Source organism: Phalaenopsis equestris, unplaced genomic scaffold, assembly GCF_001263595.1.
Source record: "Phalaenopsis equestris unplaced genomic scaffold, ASM126359v1 Scaffold000002, whole genome shotgun sequence".
NCBI lineage: Eukaryota > Viridiplantae > Streptophyta > Magnoliopsida > Asparagales > Orchidaceae > Phalaenopsis > Phalaenopsis equestris.
The window spans coordinates 46,052,272-46,074,337 of record NW_018164444.1 but is presented as its reverse complement, the minus strand read 5'-3'; the positions used below and the strand labels follow the sequence as shown (position 1 = coordinate 46,074,337).

At 36.3% G+C, this 22,066-nt stretch overlaps 1 protein-coding gene across 1 annotated transcript in view; it reads right to left on the bottom strand.

Moving 5' to 3' along the window:
• Nucleotides 1–1,181: 1,181 nt before the first annotated feature.
• The window catches only part of LOC110029833, a 29,818-nt gene continuing 8,933 nt past the window's right edge, over nucleotides 1,182–22,066 (bottom strand). Inside the window, exon 3 of the mRNA XM_020732294.1 lies at nucleotides 1,182–2,012. Coding sequence (XP_020587953.1) covers nucleotides 1,416–2,012 — 597 coding nt within the window. The 3' untranslated portion in view covers nucleotides 1,182–1,415. The remainder of the gene's footprint in view (nucleotides 2,013–22,066) is intronic.

Below are 22,066 nucleotides of genomic sequence, written 5' to 3'. Positions count from 1 at the left end.
AATATATGGACTTAAAGCTGATCCATGATGTAATCTAATTGAAATAGGAAAATACTTGATCAATCCTCCTCTTAGAACACAAGTAACAACTCTAGTATACATACATTTAATGAATTCAATATAAGTCATATTAACACTTCTCTTTTCTAGAACTCTCAAAAGAACTTCTCTTGCAACCTTATTGTAAGCTTTTTCTAAATCAATAAAAACCATATATTGATCCTCCTTACTCTCTCTCTGTACTTCTCCATCTTACCTTTCAATAAATGTATAACTTTCATAATAAACTTGCCCGACATAAATCCAAATTAATTATGAGAAATCTTTGTGTCATGTCTTAACCTATATTCAATTACCCTCTCCCATAATTTTAAAGTATGACACATTAACTAAATTCCTCTATAACTTGCACTCTTGTGCATCCCTGTATTCGTAAAAAGGGGGCCAAAATACTCTTCTTCACTCATCGGGCATCTTTACATATACACCACCCTCGATTTCTATTTTCTTTACGTATTTAAGACCTAAACGTCAACATTTACATACTTGTCCCCTTGTCTATGCATTAAAAGGTATATTTCATTTTTTAAAATTGAAATGGCGATTTTTTTTCTATGTGATACGGTAAGATTTGGGTGATATGAAAATAGTAAGAATAAATTAAGCGTTAGATATTTAAATACATAGTATTTGGGTGGTATGCATTCATATGCCCTAGTTAAAAGATACGCATGTCATAATTAAAATATATGCTCCAACTAAATTTAGTAATTTACATTTGACATCTTTAGATGGTATATGTCATTCATAATACAACTGGTTGGATTATATATTTGAGTTCGACCACATGCTAACAGTTTGAGCGATTTCTAAGATGCAAAACACTTATAAAATATCTAATTTAAAAATCTTCTACTGAGATACTTGTTATCATCATGTATCACAAGTTTTAACCTTTTTCCTTATGGTTAAATTTTAGACTATTAAAATAGGCATTGAAAGCCTAACTAGAATTTTTGTTTTAGGCTTCGAAATCCTACTTGATATTCTTTGATTTGCATTTTTGTTTTTTTTTTTGGGGGGGGATTTTTGAGTTCAGAAGAAGATTTCTAGAGATTATACGTAAAATGATTCCAGGAGCTCTAGACATACAAAACAATATATATCAATCTTACCAAGCACCAATTTGGTGCACCTGAATAAAAATTCCGGACCGCCACGCTAAATTTAAGTACTTAGGTTCACATTCAGAAAAAACTTTAGTTACAGATCAAATCCAACTGTGAGTGGGAGATGAACGACCAACAAGTAGAAGCTATGTACAGAAAATCAATGACAAAAGCGACAAGTACATTCAATAAAAAGGGTGCAATTAGAAGCTAACATACAGAAATATCGAAGAAGGCCTCGAACAATCATTCCGCATCGACTTCATCAACATTTAACCAATCATCCTTGTTCTGGTTGCTCTTGTTGAGCTGAACCCAACCCCTTGGTTCTTTCACCTGCGTGGGAGTGGATTTGGAAATTGCTTTGGTTTCTGCACCTATCCCGTGGTCATCATCTTCCTCTAAATCACTGAAGGAGACATCTTCATCTTGTCCTAAAGGAGCAGCATTTTCTCCAGGGCCACTGGCTTCAGCACTCTCATCCTCAAGCCAATCATCTTCATTGCTTTCATCCTTCTGCTTTGATATAGTAGAAACTTCTGCCAGATCCTTGCTCATAGACTGGACTGGTGAGTCTTCTTCGATGACAGATTTGTCGATGATTTTCGCTTCGGTGCTTTCAACTGGATGCTTCTCCGTCGAAATATCGACGACGGGAATGGAGACGAATATGTCCTCAGCTTGTGGTGGTGTTGATGGCATGACACCGGCTCTTCCTTCACTTGGACTGGTAGGCTCACGCTGCTCATCCTCTTTCAGAGAGGACAAACTTGTTGATCCGTTGGTATTTGGTTTTGTACGGCTATGAAGATCCTGCAACAACATCGCTCTGGCTCGCACAATCTGAGAAAGAGGAAAATGTTAAATTTATTTCGAAGGGCTCATTGCCACATAAAGCAAAGTCATGAAAGTAACAAATGGAAGCAAACCAAGACAGTGTCTGACAAATAACAAAAGGATCACAGACAAGGTTCATAAATCTATGCTAAGCCATAATTTTAGACTCGGCCAGGTAAACTAATTAGACAGAACATATGGCTGAACCTAGGCATGGTTAATTTGACAAATGAATGGATGAAACTAACTTGCATTTGACCTCCGAAAGCCTATAGGTGGGCCACTCAGTTTGCAATGAAGTGAATGATAAAGCAGAAATGATAAGGTCGTAATTAAAGCTGAAATGATGATCCATGATATCATCATCTTCATCATCAACATTATTAGCTTTATTGAACTATTTGTAATCAATTTTATGAATCTTAATTCTTCATTCATTACACTATTGAGTGCAGAATGGGTAGCTAAACTTATTATGCATATAGCTTTTGCTATGAGTGGATAAAATCTAATAAATAATATAATATGAATTCTATGTTTTATCTCCATTATTGGATTTATTTATTTTTTATAGACTTTTGTAGTCCTTTATATTGGGTTGTGTTGGTACTATAACAAGATATTGAATAATATTTTCTCTGCTTTACTTTTTCCTTTTCTCTTCTCTGTTTCATCTTAAAGATTTCATATCTTAGACTGCTTTCATGGCATCAGAGCTCTGAAACTCTCGTTCACCCTTTTCTTGCCCGAATCTCAAGCGATAGAACCGGCATTAGCGTTGTCGAGAAAGTATCCACGAGAGAGCCGTGTAAAAAAGATCGCTGAATCTCCCCGCCTCATCTCTTCAAGCCCGCCAATCTCTCTTTCTGTGGCGATCTGCTGCTGCTGCCGCCGGCGATACCCTCACCATTGGACATTTTCGAGACTGTTGTACCCTTTTTTCTCTTTCAGAGTCAAAATTCTTTTGAACTACCACTGTCTCTACCTTTCACAGCGATCAGCAAAGCGTCTCAAACCTTGTGATGGACAACTCCAACACCTTCGAAAGTCTAGCATCTATAAATAAAATTGAATTTATAATTCCTCTCCCCCAAATTCTTGATATCTAACATCAAATCGGTGGTTACCACTTCTCTCTCCACCGATAACTAGCCTCTTTAGAAATCTCAAATACATAAATTTACCAAAGCGAATAATTTTCTTGGATTCATTGATGGCTTTTTTGAATGGTTTACCAAAGCAATCGATTTGCTGCCCCCCCTGAACATTTTATCACTGAATCTGGATCACGTGTTCCCAATCTTGCCTCGAATACATGAATATTAGCTGATCAGAACTTGGTTGTTGCTATCATCTTCACCATTTCTGCAACTTTTCTTCCTCATGTGTTGAATCTTTCTTCGAGATCTGCCGCACTCTCGAGTGCCGTCTGCAAGCTACCAATCGATCGCGAGTTATACAACTCAAGAACGAGTTACTGTTGCAATAGGGAATCAAACTATGACTCAGTACCTAACTCAAATCAAAACAATCGTGAACTATACAACTCAAACTATGACTCAGTATCTATCAGCAGCGGGAGCCACAATCAAGGCTGTAGATACCATCCTTTATATTCTTAAGGCCTACCTCTCACCTATCAAGCATTCAAAACGGCTATTAGAACTCAGTCCAACACTATTGATCTTGAAATGCTTTATTCATTATTCTAGAGCAAGGAAATCAACATTTCTGCTGATCTTCCCACCGAAACCAAATCCTCTGATCCTTAACTGGCTTTATACTCACAAAGAGGTAAATGCAAGCCAAATTATTACAGAAGTCCAGGTCGGGAGACCAACAAATTTTTTCCTGACAAAAATGTGAAGGCTTTCGTTTTTGTGGTTTGTCAAATCTGCCATAAGCAAGGACATTCAGCTACAAACTGCTGGCATCATCTCAACCCAATATATCTACCCACTAAAGCACCCAACAAAACAGCTTTTGTCGCAGCCACTTCCACGCCTCATTGGTATCTCGACACTGGCACAACAACTCATCTCACATCTGATGTTCAACATTTGTAGTAGCCCGAAGCATACCAAGGGGCAGATCAAGTCTTTGTGGGAAATGGTAATGTTATCTTCACAATACTGGTAAAGGCATTTTTCGTATGCTAAGTCGTAAGCACATCCTCTCTAAATTAATACATAAACCTCAACTCTCTCACAATCTTATCCCTATTTCTCAACTTGCTCATGATAACAATGTTTCATTATTTTTAATGCTAATGGTTATCAAATCAAGGATCATGTAACTAAGCAGATTCTTCTACAAGGACCATGTCATGAAGGCTTATACCCAGCTCTTGTTAGTGTTACCAACACAAGTAAACAGTGGCATAAAAGGTTGGGGGGTCCTGCTAACTATCAAACAATAGCAGTCATCTCCAAACAGTACCCTGACTTCAATATTACTAATACATCTGATTTTTGTGTTTCTTGTAATATTGCTAAGAATCATAGACAAGTCAAAACACATGTGCTCCTCTTGAAATATACATTCCCATGTTTGGGGACCTTCCCCCACTCCTTCCATTCAATGGTATCATTATAATGTTGTTTGTTGATGATGCTACAAGGTACTCATGGATTTATCCTATGACCTACAAATCTCAAGTTCTTTCACATTTTCTTAACTTCAAGCAGCAACTTGAATTACAACTTGATAAACGCATTAAAATTCTACAAACCAAAGTAGGTGGTGATTATAACAATCTTTAATTTACTAAATTTCTTACCACTCATTGTATTGTTCATCAAATTATATGCCCTTACACTCCCAAACAAAACGGAATTGTTGAAAGAAAACATCATCATATATTAGAAATCAAAAGAGCGCTATTGGCTGATTCATATCTTCCTTCTTCTCTATGGCTGGAAACTATGAATACCGCTATATATATTATCAAACGGTTACTATCACAAACCACTTCTTCTCAATCTCCCTATCAATTCTTATACGGTAAAACACCCTATTACAATCACCCAAAGTTTTTGGATGTGAATGTTTTCCTTGATTAGCTCCTTCTCAAAGGAATAAACTCAAGCAAATGTCTCTCTCTTGTATGTTTTTGGTCCATCCTACTAACAGCAAAAGGCTACAAATGCTTCAATCGTAATACCGGCCAGATAACTATTTCCAGACATGCTATTTTTAATGAAAATACATTTCCCTCAAACAATGTTCCTCTCCTTCTCCTTCACTCCTACCAAAAACTACCACCATACCTCTTCTCCCACCGAACACAATTCCATCAAAGACACGTTCCCAATCTGTCAATTAACAACCACCCACTCTTATCAACTCTCAGCCTTCATCTCCTCTAACAAACCAGCCTGTTTCTACGGTCGCTCACCTCAACTCATTTGATCCTACATTTGAGCAGCCTGATCATACTCAAGCCTCTATTCCCACCCCATCCCATGCTCACTAGATCTAAAACAGGATCATCACCTAGCAAAAGATTTTTTGATTTTCTTCACTTACAACAATCTGAATTGGAACCTTCCAATTTCAAACAAGATGGAAAACATTCACAATGGCAGGAAGCTATGAATTCTAAATCCCAGGCTTTCCTCTCTCACCACACTCGGATTCTAATTTCTCCGCCTGAGGATCAACCCATATTGGGTAGTAAATGGACATAAAAAATCAAAAGGTATCAAGATGGGTCTGTGGCGATGTATAAAGCCAAACTTGTGACTCAAGTTTATCAATAAGAGTTTGGTCTTAACTACACTGAAGCCTTTAGCCTTGTGGCTAAACTTCCTACAATCATACTTCTATTAATTGTTCCTCTTCATCACGCGTGGTCAGTTCTTCAAATGGATGTCTCCAATGCCTTTCTGCATGGCCAACTTCAAGAAACAGTGTATATGAGTCAACCTTCAGGTTTCATTGATTCTAATGATCCCAATCATGTGTGTTTAATGAAAAAATCAATTTACGGCCTTAAACAAGCTCCACAACAATGGTATAACACTTATAGCAATCATCTCATCAAATTTGATTTTACCCATAGTCATGTTGATTCTGCTCTTCACATCTACAAAAATGAAGAAACTTGCATTTATCCCCTGCTATATGTTGATGATATCTTATTGACTGAAAATGATTCACATACTCTTTAAAATCTATTAACAAATCTTCATAACACATTTTCTATGAAAATTCTTGGACTCGTATCTACGTTCCTAGGCATTAATATACAACATACTTCCCATGGGATTCATCTCAATCAAACTTCTTATGCCAAGGAAATTCTTCATATAGCTTGAATGACTGAATGCAGACCTGTTACCAATCTTATGGCTCACTCCTCTTTACTTTCTTTTGACTCTAATTAGTTGTTCAATCATCCTACTCTTTACAAAAAACTGATTGGTTCCTTACAATATTTAACTATCACGTGACCCAATATTGCTTTTACTATTAACACTCTTGCTCAATACCTTCATCAGCCTCTCAACACCCATTATTAGAATCTCAAAAGACTTCTTCGATATATTGAAGGAACTTTGGATATTGGTTGCCATTACAATCAGGACCTCTCACTCTCCACACATTGCGATACAAGTTGGGCTAGCGATTCAAGTGATAGAAGATATATTACTGGGTATTGCTCATTCATTGGATCTAATCTTCTCACCTAGTCTACAAGAAGCAACCTGTAGTGGCTCGAGCTTCCGTTGAAGCATAATATCGAGTGTTTGCCTCGATGACAGAAAGGCTATAAAAAAAAACTCGTTGTTTGCAAACAGCTCGTGTATGATTCGTTCATTAAGCAAGCAAACCGAACACAAACAATTTTTTTAAGCTCGATTTATAAACGAACCAAACACAAACAAAGATTTGTTCGTTCGTGTTCAGCTTGTTTTGACTTGAAATAATTAAATAACTAAATAATAATATAAAAAATTTAAAATAATGATACTTTTTGTATGCTATAAAAGATTTAGTTTATTTAAACATAAAAGAGAAAATTTAGATGTTAGATATGTAATTACATAAGAACTGGGTGGTATTTATGTAATAGCCCTTTAAAGATGTAACGTGATATATAAATGCATAAGAATTGGGTGGTGTGTATGTAAAACCCTAATAAGTTTTTTTCAGAAGTTGTTCAACTTTTTCCAAAAGGTGGCCCGCCTGTCATGCTTATAATTTGCTAATGCATAAGAATTTGGTGTGAGGTATGTAAATGCGCATAATCTTTAGTCCCACATCCGCTGGAAAGAAAATGGGTAAGTTGCAAGAAATTTGAGCTTACTAGGCATAAATGAACTCATTCTGTAAAAAAAAATTTAAAACCAAAAAAAAAATTATTTGAATTGGAGTCGAACACAAGCTTAATTTGAAAAAAATCAAGTTGAACACAAAAAATTTTTTTGTGACTTATTTCGAATACGAACTGAACACGAACAATAAAAAATTTAAACGAGCCGAACACGAACAAGCTTTGAGCTAGCTTATGTCCGGCTTGTTTACACTCCTGACAGCAACTGATATTATATGGTTGCGACGACTTCTTAGGATTTCTCTATATCTAATGAGCAATCAACACTTATCCGCTGCGACATTTCTTCCATGACTATTGCGCATAATCCTGTTTTTCATGCTCATATAAAGCACATCGAAATCAATTACCATTTCATAAGGAAGGAAATACAGTCAAAATAATTGGTTCTCACTTATATTCCTATGGATGATCAACCAAAAGGTACATTCACCAAATTTTTACCTACATTGCGATTCCACATGCTTCGAGACAAGCTCTCTTCGCAATCGACCTGTCAGCTTGAGGCGGAATAACAAATAATATAACGTGAATTCTTTATTTATGTCAATCATCAGATTTATTTATTTTTGTATAGACTTTTGTACTCCATCATATTGAGTTGTGTATTACTTGTCGGTGACAAGATGTTGAATGATATTTTCTCTGCTTTACTTTTTCCTTTTCCCTTCTCTGTTTCATCTTCAAGATTTCATAGCTTAGACTTCCTTTAAAATCAACTGGAAACTGAACCAAACAGTAAAAGCCAATCAGTTTGGTATAAAATTGGTTCAGTTCATGGTTGAGAATTTGCAAAAAACAATTTAATGAATGTTCAGTGAAATGTATCATAAACATTCATCAAATACTCAGTGAAATCTTAGCCTTTTCATTACCTAAAAGCTTCATGTGTGTGTGTGTGTCTATATATATATATATATACCAAAACTGAAACCAAGCTAAAGACACTCTTCTCTTAGCTTCTCATTTTCAATGCATTTTGTGCTCTCGGGCTAGTCAAATTGCTTCCAGGTAAGATCAGCATTAGTTAAAAGTGACACTCATGATACTTTGAGAGATTTGAGCTCGTAGTACTTGGCGTCCACAATTTGTACAATATCGAGATGTTACCTTCGTTCGCAAAAAATTGTCGATTTGCCATTCTACACCAACATCCTCAGGAGAAATCTTGGAAAAATCCTCCTCAAATGAGCAATCCCTCAACAGTGCAACCCTTCCTGATCTCTTCCCCCTTAGATCGCCTTTTTGTTTTATACAACTAAATATTATGCTAATTCTTCTCCAAATAGAAACCGATAATCCTTCCATGGATTACCCAGTTCCTCATCCCATAAACTATGTCACAATCGGTGATTGTATTTGCTACAGTTTCTGCTTATTTCATCGATGTTTGCATAGTTTCATATTTATTTGATTCATTGCTTGATACCTGCACATTCTTGCTAGGTGATTGTATTTGACACTGAGAGCATCCTCTTTTTGTTTTTTAAGTTGAAGCTATTCCACTAATAGGGTCTGGAGGTGCATCAGCTTATTAAAAAGTCGTTGTGTAGCAGTTGTGACAGGAAGCTACTGCAGAGAAGCTAACTGTCAATTTGTTTTTTGTAATTTCACAACAGTTGCGCAACTGTTTTTGAACAAATGACATATCTGCCTCTATACTATAATGTTTTTTATAATATAACTACTCATGCTAACACATCTCATACTTGAAAGTAAATGTTAAGTTTAAATGTTACAAAATAAAAAACAGACACCCCACAAAATAATTAAAATTAAAACAAGAACTATTAAAATAACGATTAATAATATGATAATATTGTTTTTATAATGCAATTGATTTATCTCAAGAGATAAGTCATCCTCCAAGCAAACTCGTCACGCTCAATCACTTTCGGCGGTGGATTCTTCCAACCTATCTACCTAAAGAAATCACAGCTTTTTGTTATTCTCCTTGGACACTGCTAAAACTGTCTCCCGTAGCTATGTGACTATCATGAAGTAAATATGAAATATTATAGTCCACAGTAACAATATAATGCTCTGAAAATACCAAAAGTTCTCGAGCTCTGAAACTTTAAAACAACACAACACAAAATCTTCGATGAAACATTAGTGAAAATGAACAATAGAAGTAATCAATTCAAGTTTAATAAAACTGTGAGGTCTTAGAGAACATAGTATAAACCAACGAATCTGTCACTACAAGAAACAACAAACTTTATAAAAAAAAAAATTTTTGGTTGCCTTGAAGCCACGTAATACCGAACTTGTATGTGTCACATATGCATATCACTAAAAAAAAATCATCAAAAAGAACCTCAAAAGCCGTAGGACTGAAAAAGTAAAGGAGCTTGATTGCTTTCATTGGGCTTTCCCATGTCTCAAGGACCAATAGCATATAGGTTATCCGAAAGAAACCTTAAGGTCGAATATCTCATTATAGGCCTCCAAAACCAAAAAATAAAACATGCAATATTTAAATTACATATTCATGGTTGCTTCATCGTCCATCTAAGTTAGGAAAAATGCATGCATAAGAAATAGAAATAAAATTGAGTTTCAAAGTATAAATCATTTGCATAAAACATCGATACAACAAAAAAAAAATATTTTTTCACACCAAATTGCAAATAAGATAGCAACAAAAAAATAAACAATCCTTTGACTTAGCCTTCAACTATGACATCTGTAATTAGCTCCCTCAACTCGATCATCCCTCCTGTACCTTTCTCACCCAGAGTGAAAGTCTCAAATAAATCACTTTCAGCTAGAGATTAAGATTGTTCGACGCAATAATAATATGCTTCAAAAGAGACATATGAATGACTTTTAACGGCTCTGTTGAAGTCAATGTTGCTATGCAAGTGATTTTGTCGAATATAGTTGTGTAGAGTCATTGTGGCGACCACAGTCTGCACTTGCTTTGGAAACGAATATGTCGACATATCTCGTGGAATGACACCGCGTAAAGATGAGCATCTCTTGTTAAATATATCTTTCCTACCCCGAGCTACATTGTCAGATCATTTAAAATCAGGAATATGGTATTTAATATCCGAAAATATCTTTAGAAACTCTTTTTTGTAAGTGATATCCAGCATCAAGCAAATAATATTTATCTGAAATAAATACAATAATTAGTATTGCAGTGAAAATAATATTTGATTTGTTGATACTCAAGCAAACCTAGGGTTGGATGAGAAAAGTTGTATTTTTGAGTTCTTGTGATAAATTTGAATATGCGATTGTCGTGTACACTGCTCTTCCAGCCCGTTATAACAAAAGTAAATCACATGTTGAAGTCATATACTACCATGAAATTTTGTGTCGACGATCCTCATTGCTGATGAATACGATCTTTACATTATTTGAAACAAGTGCATCTGCGTGTGTTCCATCGATCGCTCCAACACAATTCTATATAATTTAATAATAATATCTAAATTATCGTATTCATTTGAATTTTGAAAAAAAAAATACCTTAAAGTATGACATATACCGCGGATCATGTGAAATCTCTATGGGAGTCCTTTCGAATGTTGGGTTATGAGAAACTAATAGAGCATTTAACCCAAATGAAAAATATCTACTGATTGTTTCAGATGAGTGATGGAACCGCTCCATAAATCCTCACATAGATGCATTTCATGATAAAATTTAGAGTGTTATTGCAAACACCTCTCTGGAATTCATCCTAGAGAAGCTATGAAGTTCATGATTTTGTGTAGTTCTTACCAGAGATGAATGAATACGATTTGCGTCATACGAAACATATTTTTGAATCTTGTTAGGTGCCCTACAAATAACTTCTCAATCCATTTATAGCCAATGTATGAAGATGTCACGCAAGTAGATCGAGCTATGTATGAGTTATGGTACTCATACATCAAACACACCGCAGTTACAATTCTTCTTTTGTGTCTTTCTCTATGTGCATCCATGTTATTCAATATCTACTCAGCTAACACATATAAGAATCACCTAATTAGCTACTATCAAAACATTCTTTAAACAAACAACAATCATAAATAAACTTAAGCAAGTAAATAACAAATTGTACAATGAAAAACAAATATTTAAAACAACATTAACAGTGTCTCAATGAAAAATAAAAATCCAAACAGCATAGAGAGTGTCCCATTGAAAAACAAATATAAATTATCCAACTAGCAAAAAAATTGAAAATCAAACATTCCTATTGTCAATGAAAAACAACTAGTCATCGTCATAAATAACTCTCTCTGGGTCGGGTGTTCAAGGAACTTCATAGAATAAGTGCAACTTCATAGAATAAGTGCAACAACATGTCCTAGTAAATTTCTAGAGTTGCTTCCAGAATTTGCATATCTTGTTGAATGGAAGTTGTTTGTGATGTGCTATGGTCATTGGTGCATGAAGCAACTGTGATATTCGACTTCTACTGAAAACAACACATTCTTCTTTTTCTCAACTCTCAGATGCTTAGAATGACTAGTAGTACCAACTTCATTAACGTTAGGGTTGGGTGGTCATTGGAATCAGAAGTTAGTTCGGCATCCACATGCTCGGTTATGCCAGCAAACCCTCTCTTGTCAGGGGTCCATGCATCATCGCCAGTGGAAACGAATCCACCAAACATATGGACCATCTTAAACTTTTTAAGATTTAGAACCTATAAATTAATGGGTTAGTCAAATGTTGATGTAATTGAAGAAGTAAATAATTGGTAAGGGTTTCAAGTATCATAAATTCTCACCACAATCTCTCGGCCAACCATTCTTCAGAAGCATCTATGATTCACTTTATGAGGTCCCAACCCAAGCTTGTAAATCCACGCTTTAATTCTTTCCATATTTTCCAATCATTTAACTGTTCTCATTTATTTTTCAATTGCATCATGTCATATTCCCTTCATGTGCGATCCTTGAACTTCTTTATTATATTTTGTCAACCCTCCTTATTAAAAAAATAATTGGTTTGTTTCCTAATTCCACCTCTTTAAGACAAAAGATCACAAAAGATGATTTTGACATATTTATCCCACATGACAGTCGAATCAATTTCTTTCGTATTTATCATGACTACACTAGCATTAAAAAAATCAAGCAACATAAATGCATAGAAGATGAAAAAACAAAGTGTCATTTAAAAAACCATAACTCGAAAAGCCAACTGAAAGGAAATATCCTCGCATCAAAACACCACCAACAACACCAACCCCAGCATCAACACACACCACCACCACCATGTACACAAACTTCACCACCAATAGCACCGTCCCCAGCATCAACACACATTACCAACAACTCCAACCCCAATATCAACACACGCCACCAACAACACCAACCCTAGCATCAACACACACCACCAACATTACCACAAACACAATTTACCGCCAACAGCACCATCCACAACATCAACACACACCACTAACAGATTCAACCCCATCATCAACACATACCACCAACAATACCATCCCCAACATCAACACACACCAACCCCAGCATCAACACACACAAACAACAATACCATGAACACCAACATTACCACTAATAACACCACCTTCGGCATCAACACACACCACCAACATCACCAAAACCATTATCAACACACTCCACCAACGACACAGACCCCAACATCCTTACTCTAACAAAGAGAGCAAACCACTAACATGGCCAACAAACGAGTAGAGCAACGAGATTGTTCCAATTGAACCAACAAAATGAAGGGACGATTACATACAAGACACCCAAAACATTGCTATTACAAATCAAATACCCTCTGTCTTCCATCTTTCAAATTCTAACTCAAATATCAAAGGTCGTGATAAAACCCCAAAACAATAGCAATTACAAATCAAGCACCATTTTTTTATTAAATACATCGAATTCGTAGTTCAAAAAATCACCAATGAGAATCAATTTGTAAACAACAATTTTCCTAGTGCTCTCTAAGTAATTGCACAAAAATCATAAAATTGAGGGGAGAGCCCAAACTGAGCAAGCCACCATAATTTTCCCCAAATAAAACGAAATCAATGTATGCAATTGATTTGTAAACAATAATGTTTCTCTTGCTTTGTACGTAATCGTGCCAAAAAAATAAAGAGCGGGGAGAGCCCAACAGCTACGGCAAAAAAACCATAAACAACAAGAATACCGCACGGAGCAAGAAATCGAAAAATTGTAGCAAGGGATATGACAAAAAACCATATACTGCAAAAAATCAAACCATGTATCACAAGAAGCAAGTCACAAATGGTAAATCTCCAAACCATAAGCTTATTTCAATGGCAATAGTGTAGGGTATGGTAGAGATACCAAAGAGAATGCCACTGAAACAGAGGTGGGAAGGCAGGAGTGCCACAGGATACCATTGTTGACCTCATATTGAGGTCATTAATCTTTTCCTTAGAAGTCTGGAATCAAGCCATATGACTTTCCTATTGACTATCTTAGAAAACTAGGATTGGAATTCATCCCCTTAGAAATTCTAGCCACTTCCTATTTCTCTTGTGATGTCTCGCATTGATGATCTTAAAACCATCGTCGTATGGTCGAGGTTAAGGACTCTATCATGTGGAGACTCAAGGAGAAGTTTCAAATAAGATCTCAAGCCCTAGGAAAACCTCTTCAGGACTTTATCATCACACACATACACAAAATGCACAGAATTCACTACGTTGCACAAGATCGGATTAAAATTGAGCTTCAAGGATTGGTGAAAATGTGAACTTCTTCGAACGACCTCCGATAACAAAATGGACTTCATCAACGCGTCCAGGACATCAATTTTAGCTAAAAAAAGACACTCATATTGCTATAATTTCCGACACGAGCAAATTACACGCAAATCGATGAATTCATCAAAACGACTTCCGACGACGAAACAAACCACGCCAATTCGTCCGGAACGTCAGAATTACCTAAAAAGGACATCTATTTTTGTTATGCTATGACGCACGAATAAAAATGTACAAATCAATTTTTTATTTTTGAAATATTAAATACTTTTATATTTATATTATTACTTATAATAATAATTATAACCCTAAACCCTATTTACCCCTTTCCCGCACACTTAAGCCTTCGTTCGACCCATCCCGCGGCTCGATCAGCTACTCGGCTCATCCCTGTGTGCCCTACATCTTGTGGCTCATCCACGCGACAATCTTCCTCTCTCTCGACTCTTCTCCTTCCTAGCGTGGCCACTCGACCGCTTAACTCTCCAATCGTGGCCACTCGACCGCTTAACTCTCCAATCGTGGGAGCTCGGCTGGCCGACTCTTCTCCTTCTCGAGGCTTTACTTTCTCCCCCTTTATGGTGACGATTCCTTCCCGTTGTTTCCGTTGTTTGATTCGACCACCTTAGAGATAGTAGGTGATTGTCCCCCTCTCATCTCTGCCTATAAAAGGGCTTCTTAGGGTACTGTTTTGGGTTGTTAAAAATTTTGAGAGAAAAAGGAAGGCTGAGGTTTTTGCTAATTGTTGTTTAAGGCTTTTAGGTGAAGGCTCCGCTGGAATTCCTTCTCGGCTAGGTTATTGTGTGCTGGGAGTTTGAAGTGTTCGTTGGTTGCTGTTTCTCGAAGCTTTTCGAAGTAGGGTTTCTGTAGGAGTTTTCTTGAATATGTCTTACAGTTTTGCTTTGAGTCTGCATTAAGAGGTATTTCTCTTCTTTCCTCTAATCTGCACCATTTCGGATGGCACCTAAAAGTATTTCTTTTCTCTTCTAAAACATGTGAAAATAAGATTTAGGCCTGTTTTAAGATCTAGTCATGGATACTTGATAGAATCAACAAAAATGAAGCATAATATGTCTGTCTTCTCTTTTTCTGCTCGAAATACTTGGAGAAGTCATAGTTATGAGCTCTGAAATGATATTTACTCATCTAGAATTCATGCTGGAAATGAAATATTGATGTTTTTTTATTATTATTCCTATTCAAGTAAATGTTGGAATTAGTTTCAATATTGGATAATATGTTGGCATTAGAGATTTGTTTATGCTTATTCGTTCCCTGTTATCTGCTACTATTTGAAACATATGTCGGGCATAATATTTTGAGACACAAAGCTTCATGAGATTTGACTTTGATGGCTGGAAGTGTTGTCTTTTTGTTTTCACCATTTGGTGGGCTCGGTTTACTTGGGATGTTTTCTCTGTTTTTGGTCTCTTTCGCTAGGTTTGGTTTGGCCTGAAGCTAGGCTCGGTTTAACTGGAAATTATATTTTGTTCTGACCCATTTGGTGGGCTCAGTTTTGGCTCCTTCTGGGCTGGATTTTGTCTGAAAGTTTTGTACTATTTTTGCCCATTTGCTGGACTCGGTTTACCTATGTGCTGGGCTCGGTTTGCCCCTGTGCTGAGTTCAGTTATCTTGGAAATTATATCCTGTTTTGACCCATTTGGTGGGCTCGGTTTTGACTTCCTTTTGGATTAAATGTTAGCTGGAAATTATCTCCTGTTTTGACCCATTTGGTGGGCTCGGTTTTGGCTTCCTTTTGGATTAAATGTTGGTTGGAAATTATATCCTATTTTGCCCCATTTGGTGGGCTCGATTTTGGCTCCTTCTGAGCTAGATTTTGGCTGAAAGTTTTGTACTATTTTTGTCCATTTGGTGGGCTCGGTTTGGCCTGAGGTTTCGGGGACCGGTTTTGCATGAGATTTTGCTTGGTATGCTCCCTTTGCTAAGCTTAGTTTATCTGTCATAATTCTTTCTGTTGCCCCATGTGCTAGGCTCAGTTTGCCCATGTGCTGGGCTCGGTTTGCCCCTGTGCTGGGTTCAGTTTTGGCTCTTTTGGGTTGAACTCATGCTGGAAATGCTGATCTGTTTACCCCATTTGGTGGGTGTGGATTTGGCTTAAACTGTATTCTTTTCTTTAGCCTTTATATTCGGTTTAATTGGATTTTAGATAAGGAATTGGTTTGGCTCAAAAGCTTATATGTTGGCTCTCTTTTATTGAGTTTAGTTGGACTGAAACTGTGTTTTATTCTTTTTTTTCTTGTCCCACCTTGTTGGGCTCGGGTGTCACCTTGTTGGGCTCGGGTGGTTGGGCTCGGGTGTGCCAGTTGTGCTTCCCTGTCTTGCCCTTCTTGTTGGGCTCAAGTTTACTGGTCACGGTTCCCTGTCTTGCCCCTTTGCTGGACTCGGTTTGATTGAAAGTTCTTCATATAACGTTCCTCCTGAGATTGTTATTGATAATCAAATTTGTTATCCCAAAAATTATGATTTCAATGTGCGCTCCTATGTTGGAATGTTTGATGTAAGCTGATCAATTCGTTATTATGTCTCATTTGATATAAAATGGCTTCAATCGAGATAGTTTATGGGAGTTTGTCCATTCACTCACTTATGTATATCAATTGAGTACAATGACAATATCTGTGGTGGCTTTCTTTTATTGTCCTTTATATGGCAAATTGGAGGGTGGTGGTGTTGGTTGCTGCCTTTGCTGTCCCTGGCCGTGAGCTTGTCTTGGGGTTGGGTTGTTCTCTTTCTTGTCCTAAACTGTGGGTTTAACATTGGAGCTTGGTTACGCTTTTTTTTATCTCTACCCATAGGCTTATTTTGTGGTTTGGTTGTGCCCTTTTTTGGCCCTACCCGTGAGCTTAAATATGTGGTGGCTTCTCCTTTACTACTCCTACCCGAGAACACCTGCTGGTTGGTTGTGTGAGCTGCTGCCCTTACCTGAGGATATTCACGTGGTTCTATTTTATTTTGTTTAGTTTTTCCTGATTTTCCCCTTTGTTGTGAAGTTTGTTTATTGCTTTTGGTCTGCTGCCCTTACCCGTGAGCATCCTAGTTGGTTTCCCTTTTGTCCTGTTTGGTTGTTCTCTGTTGCCCCTGGTCGTGAGTCTTCACCTGTAGCTCTTTTATGTTGAATATGGTTGGTTTGGGGCTTGGCTTTCTCCTTCTGCCCCTACCCGTAAGCTTTTGTCGTATTTCCTATCCTAAATCGTGGGCTTATATTGGAGCTTGGTCGTGCATTTTTTAGCTTCTACCTGTGGGATTGTTATGAGGTTTGATTTTCTTGGCCTTACCCGTGAGCCCCTATCTTCATTCCTGAAGAGTCTCTACCCGTAAGCCTGTTTAGTATTATTCAGATTCATTTTGCCCTGGACGTAAGCACTTCTATATGTTCTAAATTAGTGTTACATTTATACAATTGTGAAAAGCTTTTAACAAGGGGTGGAATTAAATGTATATGATATTGGCATGGCTTTTGGAGATTTAGAAAGTTGCCCTCTATGGATTATTCTCCTTTACTTTGTGAAATATGAAAGACTCTTATAGTTTCATTTCGGGAAATCATAAAGTTGATATAAATTGGATTCGTGAAAGGATTAGAAAACTCATAAAATTGTCAATTGGAAAAGAGTTTGAAGGTTCGACATTAAAACTTGGATAACATAAATGCCACACTTGGGTTCAGACTTGGGTGTGTGAGTACATATAGGTGGTGGAGCCGTGGGTACAATTGTCATATTAGTTTGGGCTCGTTTCGACCTGTTTGAAACAAAATTTGGAGGGAATATTCTTCTTGGGTTGATCCAATTATAAAATTTGAGAAAATGATATCCTTCTTGGATTGTTTCAAGGATCTTGGGCTCTCTTTTCAGGTTTTTTTGTCACAGTTTTGAGGGTTGCTCCAACCTTCATTCTCTCGATCTTTTGGGTGAATCAATTCATCATCTCTCATCCTCATTTTTATTCTTTTTTTGCTTGCTTCTTGGTTCGATTTTCAGTGCTATGTCTGACACATAAATACCCACATATAGTTTTTTGTTATATATGAAACCATCAAGCAAGGTCGCAAGTAGAACGGTTTTGTTTTGGGGTTTAGGGCGATGATGACAAAGGCACACCGGTGATAGAGCGGGATGATATTTCATCCTACGATATCAGGACCCAATCCAGAGGCCCGATAAACCGTAGGATGATAATATCATTCACCGACACAAGTCTAGCGGGGGACCCATACATTCTTAGGCCGTTGGCGGTCCTATGCCCGACGATGTGATCGACTCGTGGACAACTATACTTTTTCAAAATTGATAAGAACAGACATTATAAGAACAGATACAATATTTATAAAAATAGTTTCACTACAAAATTGATATAACTTTCTTTTTGTATGCCTAAAATTCATGTGCATGCTAAAATATAAATTTTAAATATGTTACAACTTGGTTGTCCACGAGTACCCTCCTAAGTTAAGTTTAATAAGACACTCTTCTAGTTGAGTAACGGGTTTTATACATCCGGGTGACCAATAATAGCCTTCAACGTCTCACGAGTACAAATATATTATATTTGAGCCTAGCCCCGACCGGAGTGCTTGCGGTGATTTCTTTTCGAATCTTTCATATGTTTTATTGGAATTTTTGGGCAAAGCATTCGTGGTCCTTTTTCCGGGATCTTCCGGTGATTTTGATAATTTTCTTGAAATTGTCATTTGTCGATTTGCCCGAGTTTCCCGTCGTGGGACATTTGTTGATTTTCTCGAGTTTTCTGTTATGGGTCATTTGTCAATTTTCTCGATTTTTTTTTTTTGTTGTGGGTCATTTGCCGATTTTCTCGAGTTTACCAGGCAATGTTTCTCTTGTTTATACATTGTATACTAGCTCACTTAAAGGAGCAGCAGACCTCACAGATATACAGGTTGGATTTACATTACAGCATTTTACTTCACAGCATACTATACTGTTTTTCTTCTTTACTGTACATTCTACTATTCTTTTCTTTTATACTGCATGTTTTATTATACTGCTACACACTATACCTTAGTGTAAGAAAACTCAATGATTACATGTACCCTTAAAACTAATATCTAATATCAAACCCGAAGGTAATATCAAACCCGAAGGTGCTACGACGAGGAGCTTGGAGCGAGCAGCACGACGAGCACGACGAGGACATTCAGAAGAGCAACGTCAAAACAAATTCATATCACTAAGCACTTTTCTTAGTTTAAATAACTCATAGGATTTCGAGGTCGTTTTCCTAGCGCAGCGTAAACCTTCACATATCACTTTTAGGCTTTTGCATAACTCTGTTGTGTAATTATAAGTCCTAACACTTTAGGATTCTGAGGTTACTGTACGGTACAATGTAAATTCTTCTATCTTTTTAGGCTATTTGCACGATCAGATATTGTGCGAACATAAACAACATTATTTCGAAGATATAAAGCCAAACAATAGGATAGTTAGGAGGTTATCGGGATTTTTACTCAGATCGGTGATATCCCCTACTCTTCATTCCTTTGTATTTCTTAAAATAATTGTTCTTATTTGAGCCACTTCCATTTGATTTTCCTATGTACAATCATGGAAACCTAAACTCTGAAATCTCAAAGGCATAACTACTGATCTTAATCAAGAGTTTTCTTAAGTGATCCCGATCATTTGAGATGTAATTAACTATATGGGCTTACCTCTATAAGGAACTTGGAACCCAGGTAAAATAAACTCTATCTAATCCTTATATTAGGTAGGGGAATTTGTTGGCCTCATATAAAAATATTTCGCAAACCAAACGGATGTCACAAATTCTTTAATTTAGGTGATTGAGCCTACTACAAGTGATATGTTTATTCTTCGGGATAAGTATGTTACTTATGTATTAAGCTGAGTCATCCAAACTATTCAATATGTGTGACTCATTTGGTCTCTTTCTCTTTTCAAAAATTAAAAATATTACATTCAAAAATCAAAATCACATATTTATAGAAAACTTGGAACCCAGGTAAAATAAACTTTATCTAATCCTTATATTAGGTAGGAGAACTTGTTGGCCTCAGAACTTGTTATTTCGCAAACCAAACGGATGTCACAAATTCTTTAATTTAGGTGATTGAGTCTACTACAAGTGATATGTTTATTCTTCGGGATAAGTATGTTACTTATGTATTAAGCTGAGTCATCCAAACTATTCAATATGTGTGACTCATTTGGTCTCTTTCTCTTTTCAAAAATTAAAAATATTACATTCAAAAATCAAAATCACATATTTATAGAAAACTTGGAACCCAGGTAAAATAAACTTTATCTAATCCTTATATTAGGTAGGAGAACTTGTTGGCCTCATATAAAACTATTTCGCAAACCAAACGGATGTCACAAATTCTTTAATTTAGGTAGTGATATGTTTTACAAGTGATATGTTTATTCTTCGGGATAAGTATGTTACTTGCGGTATTAAGCTGAGTCATCCAAACTATTCAATATGTGTGACTCATTTGGTCTCTTCTCTTTTCAAAAATTAAAAAAATTTCTTTCAAAAATCAAAATCACATATTTATATTTAAAACTATCTTCATACAAAAATTATCTCTTTTCCAAAACAGAAAATTAAAACGGCCGACAACCGCCGAACACAGTTGGGGGGGGAGAGGAAGAGCTAGGGCAGAATCGAGAATAGGGTCGAAGCGCAATTGGGGAGTAAAGGAGGAGCTAGGGCAAGACTGAGAACGCAAAGAGTTGAGTGAAGCACGGGGGGTCGAGGGGCAACCGATGGAGAATATACGTGAAAAAAACACAAGTCGCACGGTTGAAAGCGCGACCCGTGTTTTACTCAAATAAGTCGAAAACTACAATTAATTTGTTTCCAAACGCCACCAACTAGGTTTTTCCCACCGCCACTGCTAAAAATCTGCCCCAAATGCAACATAAAACATATGAACTCCAACACCAAGTTAACTCATTCCATAATGATGACTCCCAAATTAAGGAACAAACTACAATGCCTTGACCATACTTATCGTTATATATACTAAACTAAGATACATGATAACTAGGCATGATACTTGGTGCGATATATGACGATCACTCGACAAACTTGAGTTTGAATTCAAAAATATTCATATGCTAATAATCAGACATGTAAATCAATGCTTATATAATTTAATATGACATCTGATATTGATATATTATTAAAAAAATCCATCTAATAAAAGCATAATCCTTGATGTAATTCTCATGTTAGAAAATTTCAAAAATAAATTCAGGACTATCTATCAGTCGTTTCATCAAACCTATGGTTTGACTGAACGTTTAAATAAGATGAACCTAACATCACTAACGTATGTTCAATCCAATTCAAAATGAGCTCACTTGAAGTACAATTGGAAGCCCCAAAGCAATGATGGAAGGGCTAAATGACCTCCAAAGTTTACATGCTTATAGTCAAACCAAACAGTTAGACATAAGAAATCCAATGAACTTAAGATTAGTTAATTTTGAGGTCAGAAGGCACTTGAATATAGAAAGCATGATCTATGATCAAATGAATTGACAAAAACCATCTAATAAAATGTTTTTGATACTATGCATCCTCATTTTTTTTTTGAAGTTAAAGCCATTACAATAGAATATGCGAACTCTAACACCAAGTTAACTCATTCCATAATGATGACTCCCAAATAAAGGAAAAACTACAATGTCTTGACCATAGTTATCGTCATATATACTAAACTAACATACATGATAACTAGGCATGATACTTGGTGCGATATATGATGATCACTCGACAAACTTGAGTTTGAATTCAAAAATGATCATATGCTAATAATCACACATGTAAATGATTTCTTATATATTTTAATATGACATCTGATACTGATATATTACTAAGAAAATCCATCTAATAAAAGCATAATTCTTGATGTAATTCTCATGTTAGAAAATTTCAAAAATAAATTCAGGACTTATCTATCAGTCAATTTCATCAAACCTATGGTTT